This window comes from Eucyclogobius newberryi, unplaced genomic scaffold (assembly GCF_026437365.1).
Source record: "Eucyclogobius newberryi isolate DKJ021-1_F unplaced genomic scaffold, fEucNew1.0.hap1 SCAF_22, whole genome shotgun sequence".
In the NCBI taxonomy this organism is placed as follows: Eukaryota; Metazoa; Chordata; class Actinopteri; order Gobiiformes; family Gobiidae; genus Eucyclogobius; species Eucyclogobius newberryi.
In genome coordinates, this window is record NW_027315857.1 from 14137117 (window position 1) to 14150530 (window position 13414).

The 13414-nt window shown below is 41.2% G+C and overlaps 2 protein-coding genes across 2 annotated transcripts in view; both read left to right on the plus strand.

Moving 5' to 3' along the window:
• LOC140371856 (uncharacterized) overlaps positions 1 to 13414 on the plus strand; it is a 179939-nt gene that overhangs the window by 95810 nt on the left and 70715 nt on the right. The window lies entirely within an intron of this gene.
• Positions 1 to 13414, plus strand: part of nwd2 (NACHT and WD repeat domain containing 2) — a 64636-nt gene that overhangs the window by 11683 nt on the left and 39539 nt on the right. Inside the window, exon 3 of the mRNA XM_072458941.1 lies at positions 4048 to 4136. Within this exon, the coding sequence (XP_072315042.1) occupies positions 4048 to 4136 (89 nt within the window). The remainder of the gene's footprint in view (positions 1 to 4047; positions 4137 to 13414) is intronic.

Genomic DNA, 13414 nt, shown 5'->3' on the forward strand with positions numbered 1-13414 from the left:
TCAGTATTGCGAGTGTTCAGGACTAACAGTGTTTGTTATAAAGTCTGACAGCAGCAGGAAGGAAAGACCTACGGAACCTTTCCTTCACACAGCGAGGATGGATCAGTCTCTCACTGAAGCTGCTCTCCAGAGCGGACAGAGTGTCCTGCAGGGGGCGACACTCATGGTCCAGCATAGATGTGAATCTAGCCAGGACCCTCCTGTCCCCCACCTCCTGCACCGAGTCCAGAGCACAGCCCAGGACGGAGCTGGACTTCTTGATGATTTTGTCCAGTATCTTCCTCTCCCTCTCTGTGATGCTGCTGCTCCAACAGGCCACACCGTACAGGAGGGCTGATGCCACCACAGAGTCATAGAAGGTCTTCAGGAGTGGCCCTGTCTCTACGGCATAATGAGCTACGAATACTTTGATTCTTTAGACGATAACGGCAAACTAAGTTACACGACAAAGCTATCACTTCTTGGTCAGTCAACAGAGCAATGTCCTAACAGAACGCAGGTTTTTGGCATTTTGGCCTCATATTTCCTGGATTTCGTGTGTAGTAGACGTGCTGTTGTGCCCCTTTCAAAATGGCGGCCTTGGTTGCCACTGCACAAGTTCCCGGATGTATATGGTCGTTCACGGACAGTAAGAGATAGAATATATTATTTTCTCTCCTGTCTAAACCTCACGTATTATACTTCCACACTGTTGAGGAACACTACGCAGCGGCGAAGATCATATTGGTCAAGCCTCCAGCTCATTGTTGTGCCCTACTTTTACACAAAATCACTAACATTTCCCTGGACATGCCCGTGTGCAATGTCTTTTTTTCCCCTCTCTCTTTCGACAAACTGTGTAAAAAACATAAAAATGCCCAATAACCATAGACAGAGATTGGTAGACGCCATACTGACAGTTTGAGTGCAGATCAGGACTGACGTGTTTCGCCGCTCTATGTTTAGAAAGGCTTTGGGGGCATGTGCCACCCGAGTGAAATGTCAGACTAAACTCACGCCTCCAAATTGTATGCAAATGAAATAAATGGCGCTTGCCGCATCATCGGAGCGCTACTCTTATTCCATCAGCAATAGCTTCAGATGTAATGTCCTGGACTGACAATGGCGGAATCCAGTGGGAGAGAAAACCCATACGAGGATTGACAGCTATGTATTTTGTATTTGTTTTACCTGGAAAAACGAGCAGAACATTTATTTATTCATATTTTTTCGAGTTTATTATTTTTATATTGGATTGTTTTTGTAAAAGAGAGGAGTATTTTTCCATTCACACCAAAGACACAGCAGAACAATGACTTATTGAGCCGTCTCGTTGGCATTTATTGAGGGGCAGATCATGTTAAAGGTGCACTATGTAACTACATGTTAAAGGTGCACTATGTAACTACATGTTAAAGGTGCACTATGTAACTACAAGTTAAAGGTGTACTATGTAACTTTTGTGGTGGAGAGTCAAATGCCTGGAATGTTTCATAGAGTGGCATTATCCTGTAGTAATCATGTCCAACGCTGTAACATAATGTGAATAATAGCCATGTCTTGAACATAATACTGTATTTTGTCAGATTTAAGTACATTTTCATTTTCATTGTATTTCTATCCTCCTGCTGCCATTTTTGAACTGTGGATTGGAACAGTGGAATTTCCCGATTGGGTGACAAATAAAAGGTTTTGTAATGTTATTTTATTAACTTTAGGATAGAATTTGGACTGGCCAATTTATCAAAAGATCAAGAGATTGAGATTCATTTCCAGACCTACTGTATGTGTCTGTATAGTTAATGTTAATATACATTCCTAAAAGCCTTTTGATTTATTTCCATTTTGCCCAGCTCTAGTAAGAAGACTTTTTTCAAGGTACATTTGAGAAATACACCTGAAGTACATAAAAGTGACTTAGTGCATCTTTAACATGATTTTTTCCATTTAACTTAAACTAGAACCAGCGCCTTTGCTTGTTGAATGCTTCTTCTTTCTTTGTATTTGACTTACATTCAGTGTATTTTCCCGCTCGTTGAATACTATTACCATTTCCCCACCACTTAATTTAAGCAAGACCATAAAGTCCATCATGATAAAAATGACTGCCCAGGTCCAACGCTAAGTGCTCGGAGTGGCCCTGAAGTGAGCACCCGCAGGTCTCATTAGTGCCACACTCTGACAGTCGCTTCGCTGTGTTTCAGACCAATTTGCCAGCTCCAGAAGTCAAGGAGCTGACCGGTGTGTGACCGGTGTGTGACCGGTGTGCGCATCTGAAAAGTGGAGAACAAGGGCTCATCATTTGGATTTGTTTGAAATGCTTTTTGGAGTTAACCTCAATGTCAGCTGCTGATAAACAAAAATAACCCACCCGCTGGTCAGTTCTCCCCGACTGATGAACTGTATCTGCTGTTTTTAGGTTATAAATGTATTACTAGTTTGATCTTTTATGGTATCCAACTAAATAAGTGTAATAATAATCCTGTAATTTCAAGGAGGTGGTGTTTAGTGTTTGGTAGGTTAGTATTAGTAAGGATAAACACAACTAATTTGAACAAGTATCAATTCTTTTCTCTTTTTTTTATGTCAATCAGGACAAAATTTTGACCTTTTCCGGACAGTTTTCAAATGGGTTGAGCTTCTAGATAAGTTTAAAGCCCTTAAAATTCGGATGGGTTTAACATTTTCTGTATTTATTCCATTTTGTCCACTCAAAATATCTCTCAAGCTCTTTGAAGGCAGAATATAAAAAGGAAAGCTGTAACACACTTATTTTCACTTGTCGTATCAATCATTCTGGGAGTGATCAGAGTCAGTTTGTTTTCCAAAGCCACAAATTAAAAAATGCCTTAAAATTAAAAATAAATGAAACGCGTTTATTCAGCCTGAACCTTACATTATACAAGTCTCTAAATACATTTATTGTTATCTTGCTTCATGTTTGAAAACAAGAAATTGAATAAATGCTACTGTGTGTCAGCAGCTTCATATCATAGCCTCTTCATATACTGTAGTAAATCTGATTTTCCTCTGTGCAGAGCTCGTTTCCACTTATGTTCAGAGTAAATCAGACAAGCGAAGCCAAAACTACTGAGTCTCAACTTCACACAGTCCAGCCAATTGTTTGTGCTCCAAAGGGTTCAGCAGCAGCTTCACTTTGAGTTGAGATACATGTTTAGTCTGGCGTTTTACGGAAAATCAGATGGAATAAAATAGACTTGAATTTCATCTTAATTTCAAGTAGTATTGATTGGTTAAAATATGTTTCCTTGATGGATCTAGATTCAAGGCTTTACCCGTTAAAAAGGTGTTTCTGACTGGCTACAGTAAATCCTTTTTACCGTATTTTCCGGACTATAAGTCGCACTGGCCAAAAAATGCATAATAGCGAAGAAAAAAATATATATAAGTTGCACTGGAGTATGAAATGCGGTTGCAAGTGTGAAAATAACAAATAATATCACATATAAGTCGCTCCGGAATATAAGTATAAATATAAGTTGTACCCCGGCCAAAGCTATGAAAAAAGGTGCAACTTATAGTCCAGAAAATACGGTATTTCAAGCTAAATTTTTGGCCAATGGAGTTAAGAAAGGGTTTTATGGGCAAATGTATTTCCAATGTCAAGCTAAATGATCTTGTACCCAGTCAAAAAAATATTCTACATAAAATAGTCACATAAACATTTAAATAACCTGATCAAAACTAACCTGGCCCACGACAGACAGAGTTCTACACATGAATCAATCTGGAAAGTATCTCACTGAAAGAAGAATTCAGAAGTGCAATGGTAATTCCCCTTTAACCTGATGGTACGATTACACTACTCAAAGTTCAATTTGGGGTTAATAGTAAAAATGTACACAGTTTAAATGTGTATTCAAGAATCCTCAGGCAGAGAAAGAAGTACAGTCAGAATATGGGTCTACTCTAGGTCAGTGCACCACCATGTATTACATTGGGAATATACTTTTGTCCTATTTTCGCTGCACAGAGGAAGCCAGAGAGAGGTCGCAGCAGGCAGTTGTGTAACTTATCGGGCATCTTCTCTTTCTTTTGTGATTTCAGACACGGAGGCGGAGAGGAACGCGCTGAAGGAGCACGTCTACCCCAAACTGAGAGACTTCTGCAGGGAGAACTATGGCATTGAGTTCCAGGTAAAGACTGTCACCGTTTACACGTTTGGAAGCTCTGACAGTGAATAACGCACACTAAATATACGCTGTGGGATTTTGCTGCAAATGCACTTTTTGTCCTTGAAGGTTGAACTTGGGAAACATGTGGATTTGTGCTGTTTTTCCCCCTCTGGTCAGCAGTTGTCCTCTCGGTTCAAAGTGTTCAAGGAGGCAACTAGCAACAGATGCTTGTAAAAAAAACAGTGTTTGGAAGATAAATCTTATTATAATAATCACGACATCTTCCACTGTTGGGCTGTTAGGCTTTATTTTGAGTAATTGGTTCATTTGTTTGTTTGATTGGTTGATGGTGTTTTAGCCGACCAAACTACTAATCGATGGGTAGGGCATGTCTTTAGTCGACTAATCGATGGGTAGGGCACGTCTTTAGTCGACTAATCGATGGGTATGTCTTTAGTCGACTACTCGATGGGTAGGGCACGTCTTTAGTCGACTAATCGATGGGTAGGGCACGTCTTTAGTCGACTAATTGATGGGTAGGGCATGTTTTTGGTCGACTACTCGATGGGTAGGGCACGTCTTTAGTCGACTAATCGATGGGTAGGGCACGTCTTTAGTCGACTAATCCATGGGTAGGGCACGTCTTTAGTCAACTAATCGATGGGTGTGTCTTTAGTTGACTAATCAATGGGTAGGGCACGTCTTTAGTCGACTAATTGATGGGTAGGGCATGTTTTTGGTCGACTACTCGATGGGTAGGGCATGTATTTAGTCGACTGATCGATGGGTAGGGCATGTCTTTAGTCGACTAATCGATGGGTAGGGCATGTCTTAAGTCGACTAATCGATGGGCACGTCTTTAGTCGACTAATCGATGGGTATGTCTTTAGTTGACTAATCGATGGGTAGGGCACGTCTTTAGTCGACTAATCGATGGGTGTGTCTTTAGTTGACTAATCGATGGGTAGGGCTCGTCTTTAGTCGACTAATCGATGGGTAGGGCATGTTTTTGGTCGACTACTCGATGGATAGGGCACGTCTTTAGTCGACTAATTGATGGGTAGGGCATGTTTTTGCTCGACTTCTCGATGGGTAGGGCACGTCTTTAGTCGACTAATCCATGGGTAGGGCACGTCTTTAGTCGACTAATCCATGGGTAGGGCACGTCTTTAGTCGAGTAATCAATGGGTAGGGCACGTCTTTAGTCGACTAATTGATGGGTAGGGCATGTTTTTGGTCAACTACTCGATGGGTAGGGCATGTATTTAGTCGACTGATCGATGGGTAGGGCATGTCTTTAGTCGACTAATCGATGGGTAGGGCATGTCTTTAGTCGACTAATCGATGGGCACGTCTTTAGTCGACTAATCGATGGGTATGTCTTTAGTTGACTAATCGATGGGTAGGGCACGTCTTTAGTCGACTAATCGATGGGCACGTCTTAAGTCGACTAATCGATGGGCATGTCTTTAGTCGACTAATCGATGGGCACGTCTTTAGTCGACTACTCGATGGATAGGGCATGTCTTTAGTCGACTACTCGATGGGCACGTCTTTAGTCGACTACTCGATGGATAGGGCATGTCTTTAGTCGACTACTCGATGGATAGGGCATGTCTTTAGTCGACTACTCGATGGGTAGGGCATGTTTTTGGTCGACTACTCGATGGGTAGGGCATGTTTTTGGTCGACTACTCGATGGATAGGGCATGTCTTTAGTCGACTACTCGATGGATAGAGCATGTCTTTAGTCGAGCAAGAATTTCTCTAGTTACAGAGAGCTCTCCTCTTCACTGTTTTCCACAATTGCTTTGTTGCTAAAATGCAGTTTGTTGGAAGCTCATAGCACTTTAAGCTATATATTCATGGCATTGCTAGCCCCTCAACACTTACTACTGTACACTAGTGTGTGCATTATCCAAGGGACCCCCGCAGTGCCACGCATTAGTCTGAGTGTGCTCTAAAGCGCACAGAAGGCTGCTGCTGATAAGGCCGCAGTGAGTGATTGGCTCAAACACAGCCGCTGCATACTAGGACGTTCTTTTGTTGTGGGCCAGTAGATGCTTCTGGCCCGGGGTGTCCGCTGATGGAGCTGATTTTAATTGCTAATCAGTGTACAGGGTCAGATTAGTATCAGAGTGTTGTTTGTCGGACAAATCCGGAAAAGCCTCGGAGTCAGTGGGAGATTCCGGATGTAGATTGTTCCTCGACACGTTGAAAGCTTTGTTTTTGACAAGGGAATGGTGACCCTGGAATTTGTTCTGTGAAGTAGTCAGCGGGAAGTCCGAGAGCCGTGGTACAAGCAGGGAAAGCTCATTATTGTCTCAAAGCATCGACAAATAAACAAGAAAATGTATGTAGTATCTAGGTGTGTGAAAAAAATCACACAATCTAGTTTGGACCTCTTCTAAGAACCCCTGGGGATCCCCAGATAATCTTTGAGGACCCAAATGTAGGTCCTGTTCCCCAGTTTGGGAATGACTGCTCGAGTCTGTGACCTGTGCTGTTGAAGTAAATCTAATCTAAAGTAAAGTGAATGTGACATAAACAGTCTGATAAAACGTTCCTCCACGTTTTTGAAGTCTAGGTTGAATTAAAACAACTTAATTTTGAATCTAAAATTGTCACACCTATACATTTTATTTTTCTTCTGAATATAAGTGACCTAAATAAGCACAATTATTGTTTATCCAAGAATATTATTTTATATGCTTGCTTTTTACATTTTATTTTGAGTACTTGGTGCATGAGACTAATTTGTAAATAAAAGTATATATAAAGTTACGTGTAGCCGTATTCAGTCAGACAGAAATGTCACAGAGGTAAACTGAACTCAACATGAAGACTGAAGCCTAAAATCCTTGCTAAGTCAACAGAAAGTGTCCTTTAAAACAGGAAAGCCTTAAAGGCAGGTAAATCACTTAGGTAAATAATTAATTAGTGACACAACGAAAATATCGTCCGAAATGGGAAAATCTTTAAACAGAAAACCAGACACGAAGAACCAACTCAGAATCAGATTTCAAATACAAGGGCCGACGCAGATTGAATGAACAGTATATATAAGTTACCCTGGGATGATTAGGGAATGAGCGGCAGCTTTGGAGAGTAGGAAAACCAGGGCGGTCGAAAAAGATGGACCGGATCGGGCTGAAAAGTTGAACTTGATTGAGGCTAAACAAAGGCAAAAGGCATCAAAATATGCCAGTGTACAGATCATTTTATTTATGTATATATGTGTTGTTTTGTTCTATTTATTCATCTATTTGTAAGATTGTAGCCTGTTGTGCGCAAACCCTCGTCTGAGTTCAGGGTCTGAACGTCGGCGATGGAGGAGCGTGCGGTGCCAGTGTAAAATAATCGAGGGGCGGAGTTTGGCGGCGGAGTGGTTTTCTTTTTGGCTGCGTTCTCCGTGGCCACGTGCCTGTCTGGTGATTCAGCTCGCGGTGACGAAGCGTGATCTGAAATGATTATGCAGAAGGGCCCGCGAGTGAACACTGTGACTCACTTACTCCGCTCTCCCTCCTCCTCGTCTTCCTCGTCTTCCCTCAAGCCCCTCCCCCCCCCCCCCCCCCACCATCCCGCTCGTCCTCACCCACGCCTCGCCCACTCGGATTTGTTGGCCATTTTCGCTCTAAATGGTTTTATTTTATTCACAAGCGCCGTCACGGTCCAGATAGATGGCGAGTGGTTTATGTGTTTGGATTTGGATAAATTGTAAAAATTGACCTTTCTGTCTATTTTCAAATCAAATCCCAAGTATTTTACAGTACAATAAAATATCGTTGCTGTAGTAGAAGAAGAAGTAATTTGAGTTGAGTAAAAACTAGTGGTCGTATTTGTCCCAATGTCATGTTTTGTATTGACAATTAAACTAGTAGGAAGACGAGCAGTAGGCAAAGTTATACTATACCCAGATACTAATCAATACTAAAAGATAATGATCAATAGAGCTCCTGCACCCATGTGACTAAGTTTGTAGAGTACGCCATCACGGGAGGGTCGAAATAGCGATAATGAAGCCGTAAATAGCAATGCATCTTAAAAACTGATCAGATTAAACATTAGCCACTGTCACCAGGTCCAAGTGTGCGTTTAAAGGGTTTAGATAGAACAGATTGTGCACTAAATTGGCTAAATCTGGAAATCTGATTCATTTTTCACCTTCTAACATCATCAAGTGTCTGGAGATGTTTTTGAGGAATACACTTTATTGTGAAACCCTGTGTTTTTAAAGTTCACTGATATTTAAAATGTGATCTTGATCATTTTGACAACAATTTACTCTAATGTGAAGCTGTCAAACGTGATAAAGGCTAATTCACTCATGTCAATATAATTACTTTTCTTATGAGACGATGGTTAAATCATTCCCCAAAAGAAAACACAAATCACTGCAGAAATATATCATTTTAATCGTTATATGGACTGTACAGAATCTAAAACACAAAATAAAGACCTTTTTGTAACAAATACAGTGGCATTATTTAATCAAAATGTCAAAAAAGAATAAAGAATTTCTGATTTACTTCAATAAAACATTTTATTTGTTAATATTCTCTATCTAGAAGTCTTCAGTCACAATATTTCGACCTTTATTTGGTTGATAATGTTGATAAAATGCTCAATAATCGTTGAATTGTTGAAAATAATCATTAATTGCAGCCTTAATTGATTTAGAACAAAATAATAATTGCATGAATAGAATACATTTTAACCCTTCCTGAATAGTCTTGAATAATCTTGAACAAGTCATAAGGTAATATTGAAAAAACTGCTCTACACTAATATTTTGTGTTTTGTTTTTTCGTCTTTGTAGGTAGAGAAAATTGTGTTTGAACTGTAGCAAATAAGTCGTGGGGGCAGACGTAGTAGAAGTATTTGTAGTACCAGACATGAGATCATTCCTTCTTCTGGTTTAGCTCATTTTGTCTTCCCCAGTCATAATGTATGTCGCCCTTTTTACTCGCGTTTATTTTTAGCCGCAATTTTTAATTCATGTGCCGTCGCCGCCTCCTGCCCGCTCCGTCTCTCACACTCTCACACACTCACACACTGGCACACTGGCACACACTGACACACATATGCCAAGCTGACGAACCCCCCCTCCCAACACAGCCCTGCACTGCTCTAATAGGATAGAGAGGGATCGCGGGAGAGGGTGAGGCCACGAGGAACCAGCCCAAGGACCCATGGGTGCGCCCTCATTCAGTCAGACAGCAGCCACCAAAGGGAATTTTCATGCTTTGTACACATTGTATTATTTAAACTGTGTGCTACTATTTATAACAGGAGGCGCGTTAGAACTGTACGACTCCATATACAGGAGGGGTGGGCAACGTGCCGAGGAATTATGTCATGACCAGGATTTAGATTTGATCACAATTCATTTAAACTTAGTGTATTTATGCTGCCTTGAAAATGACTAAAGTCATGGGCTTCTTCATTGCAATTGAACTGAATCCACCTGTCACTCACTCAGAGTAGTGCTGAAGCTGAGAGCAGGTGTGGGTGGGGAAAGGGGTCTTTATGTGAGCGTAGAGCTGCATTCAGGGGGAAACTGGTGACTCCAGAAACGGCGATTTGACCAAAATAGCGCATCGCCACATAAATGAGATCACGATTCGATGTTTAGCACCGTATCACCCAGGTCTAACAAACATATGAAATATGTGATTACAGGGATGTGTTTTATTATTGTTACTTGATAGTGCTTGTCTCCATAGAGATGTTTTTGCTTTGTCTGGAAAGTTGAAGTAATTCCATATTTGTCAGAGGATTTATCGTAAAAAGGATTCAAAGGTCGTCATCTGAGCAACGTTTTAAAAATCTGACGTTTCGACTTACATCTGAAAGTCATTTTCAATCTGAGGAGCTGGTTTCAGAAACCTGACTTCATACTGCCCTCAGGGGGGAGTTTCACCTTCCTTTGTTTACTGGTTAAACCTGGTTCGGGACCACACTGTTCACTGTAATGTGACTTAAACCCCCTCACCACTGTTAAGCATCTGATTAGCTTTGAATGATGCATTTTTCCTGAGAGCGGGGTCACCATTCCACAGATCTGACCTGTAACTTGCGTCAACTTTTAATTTAACTCCAAACTGTGGACGAACAGTCCAATAAAAGCAGGACCATACAGCAGAGAAGTTACATAGTGCAGCTTTAGGCCAAACTAGTTCTCTTTGCTTAGATTGTTTTTACTGTTTCATAATTGAAAGCTTACAGAAACATCGAAATCTACACAGGGCAATTCAGACCCTGCAAACAGATGAAACGGACGCACTTAAGTCAGGGTTGATATTTATTTGAATGTATAGTTTGTGCAGGTTATCCCAAGTCTCAACGACAAATAGCCAATGTCAGCAAGGACACATACTATACACCACAAAGTAAATGAAGAAATGTCTGTGATACTTTTGTCATGCACGACTTGCTTAGCTGTGGTACACCTTATACACAAACTGCCCACTGACCACATGAAGTAGATGTATGGTACTATTTTCCAAACCACACATGTGCTGCTTTCTAACCTCACCACACGACTCTTCTGAGTGAACCTCTGCATCAACTGGAGTGTGGGCTTAGATTCTTTCCCTTTCTCTGTAACCACCGAAGGCTATTACTTAGAAAAGTAAAACCCTCCCACACGCGCTTCTCCAGCGATCCCTCTTGTGTCGGCCATACTGTGGGAAAGTCATTGCTTGGCCCATCAGTCACTGCTTATCAGTGCCACTAATCTACTTCTAAGTTCTGCTTCGGCGTTGTGACGGCGCGGCTGTGTGGGAGACTGCTGCGCTGACAGAGAAGGGCTCTCAAGTGAGGGGTTCATACGTGTTTGTGTTGGGTTTGTGGAGGTGATCGGGAGAAGCACAGTAATTAAAAGCTACATGACGGCATTAGTCATCCGTCTGAGCGTGTGTGGGGCGGGTGTGATTGAGTTTGGGCTCGGAGGAGGACAGTCCAGATGCAAATAAGCATTGGACATTTGAATGACAAACACTGGATGTTTCTTATCTGTTCCAATTTGGATGTTTGGGTTTTACATATGCAAATATGGCACTTGGCTAGTTTCCATCACTTGTCCCTGGACAGGTTGATGTAACAATTAAAAGGTAAGACAATTTTAGACAACAATACAGGACACGTCACACGCACACTCTAAGACCACAGACAATAACACCAGTAAAGAAGAAAACATACTTTTAGTACTTGGAGATGGGCCTGATCTGGCTGGGGGCTTAAGTTGAAGGGTGTACGGACGTGTTTTTGTGTTCTCTTGAGTGCAATTTAAGTCACATAACTGTGATACTTAACAGTGACAGCACCATTTTAGTTGAATTCCTGTTGTCGACTACACAGCTGGATAGGGCACGTCTTTAGTCGACTAATTGATGGGTAGGGCATGTTTTTGCTCGACTTCTCGATGGGTAGGGCACGTCTTTAGTCGACTAATCCATGGGTAGGGCACGTCTTTAGTCGACTAATCCATGGGTAGGGCACGTCTTTAGTCGACTAATCCATGGGTAGGGCACGTCTTTAGTCGACTAATCCATGGGTGTGTCTTTAGTTGACTAATCCATGGGTAGGGCACGTCTTTAGTCAACTAATCGATGGGTGTGTCTTTAGTTGACTAATCAATGGGTAGGGCACGTCTTTAGTCGACTAATTGATGGGTAGGGCATGTTTTTGGTCGACTACTCGATGGGTAGGGCATGTATTTAGTCGACTGATCGATGGGTAGGGCATGTCTTTAGTCGACTAATCGATGGGTAGGGCATGTCTTTAGTCGACTACTCGATGGGTAGGGCATGTATTTAGTCGACTGATCGATGGGTAGGGCATGTCTTTAGTCGACTAATCGATGGGTAGGGCATGTCTTTAGTCGACTACTCGATGGATAGGAAAAATGTAAAACTCACTTTTGAAATGAAGTAGCAAAGGCTTCAGAGGTCATGTTGAAAACGTTTTTGAAGTTAAGGTGTGTCGACTTGAAGCGATGTCAAAACATTTGGATTTTAAAGACATTGTGGTGATGACTTCCTCTGCAACCTTTTCTACTGCGGACCACTCCTGGACAAATGAGGAATTACACACATTTTGAAAAGATTTTATTTTGGAAAATGCTTCATTCTCAATACTAATCTTCATACCCTATACCACAGTATTCTTTTTTTTATTCCACATGTCCTAATAAGTTCTATTTATGTATTTTTAAGTACAGATTCCTGTGCAAATAAGTTATGATAAAGGTTTAGCATTATCAAGTATCTGATTTTCTTTTGACAACTGTTAAGATGATATAATATGTGCACAACAATTTGCTTTACATTACATTTTAGGAGTGGGATGCAACAAATTCCCCACAAGAACAAGACAAGGCGAGATTTTGACATATTATATTATCACATATTTTGAGATTTGGCCCCAGATTAGTCATGTTTAATGTTATATTTCTGCTGTCGTTGTAATACTGCTGATTTGGGAAATATATATCACAAGATCTTTCTACATGCACAATCCTGTAACAATTTCATCTTGACTCGAGATCTCGTCCCGTCTCTATTACATTTCATTCGCTCCCTGCGCTCACTGTAGCCACGGCTGCCCTCATGCTGATTAAAGAGACACGACTGCCAAATCCGCACAGCCAATCTGCAAAAACGTCTTTCATGCGATACAAAAACAACTACGGATAAAACATGTTGGAAAAATATTGCTGGAAGACTCGGGGGGGCTCATTTGGCCAGACTCTTTGTGCTTTTTTTTTTTAATACCCCAAGCCAACCTTCCTCTCTGATTGCCTTCCCCATAAACGACAGAAAAGTAGGGGGTGCGTTTGATGACGTAAGCGCTCGTGCTAAGCTCTTTTCTAATGCCCTTGGAAGGTCAAGTGTAGGAGAAGCTTTTCTATATTTATTGAATTAGACTATTAGACGTTGGTATAATGCCCAAGATGCCGGAGTAGAAATGGCATGAAATCAGGCAGAAAAAACAACCAAACACAGAAGCCCTAGAGACAGAAGGCAACAGCGAAAATAGATCCGGTGACAATATAAATATATCTTAAGCTCTGGAATGTCGGCGCTAATCTCCACCACTTCTCATTGACCTGTACAACTTGTAAGACTCAATACAAATATGTTTAAAAAAAGCACAAACTGTATTTATTTGAGGAATGAAGACTTCTTACGAAATACTGACATTAAAAAAGACTGTACAAAACAATCAAATACAATCCAAAAGATTCAAAGATATATTGCTTACGTAGAAAAAGATTCAGCTGCCGTCACACGGAC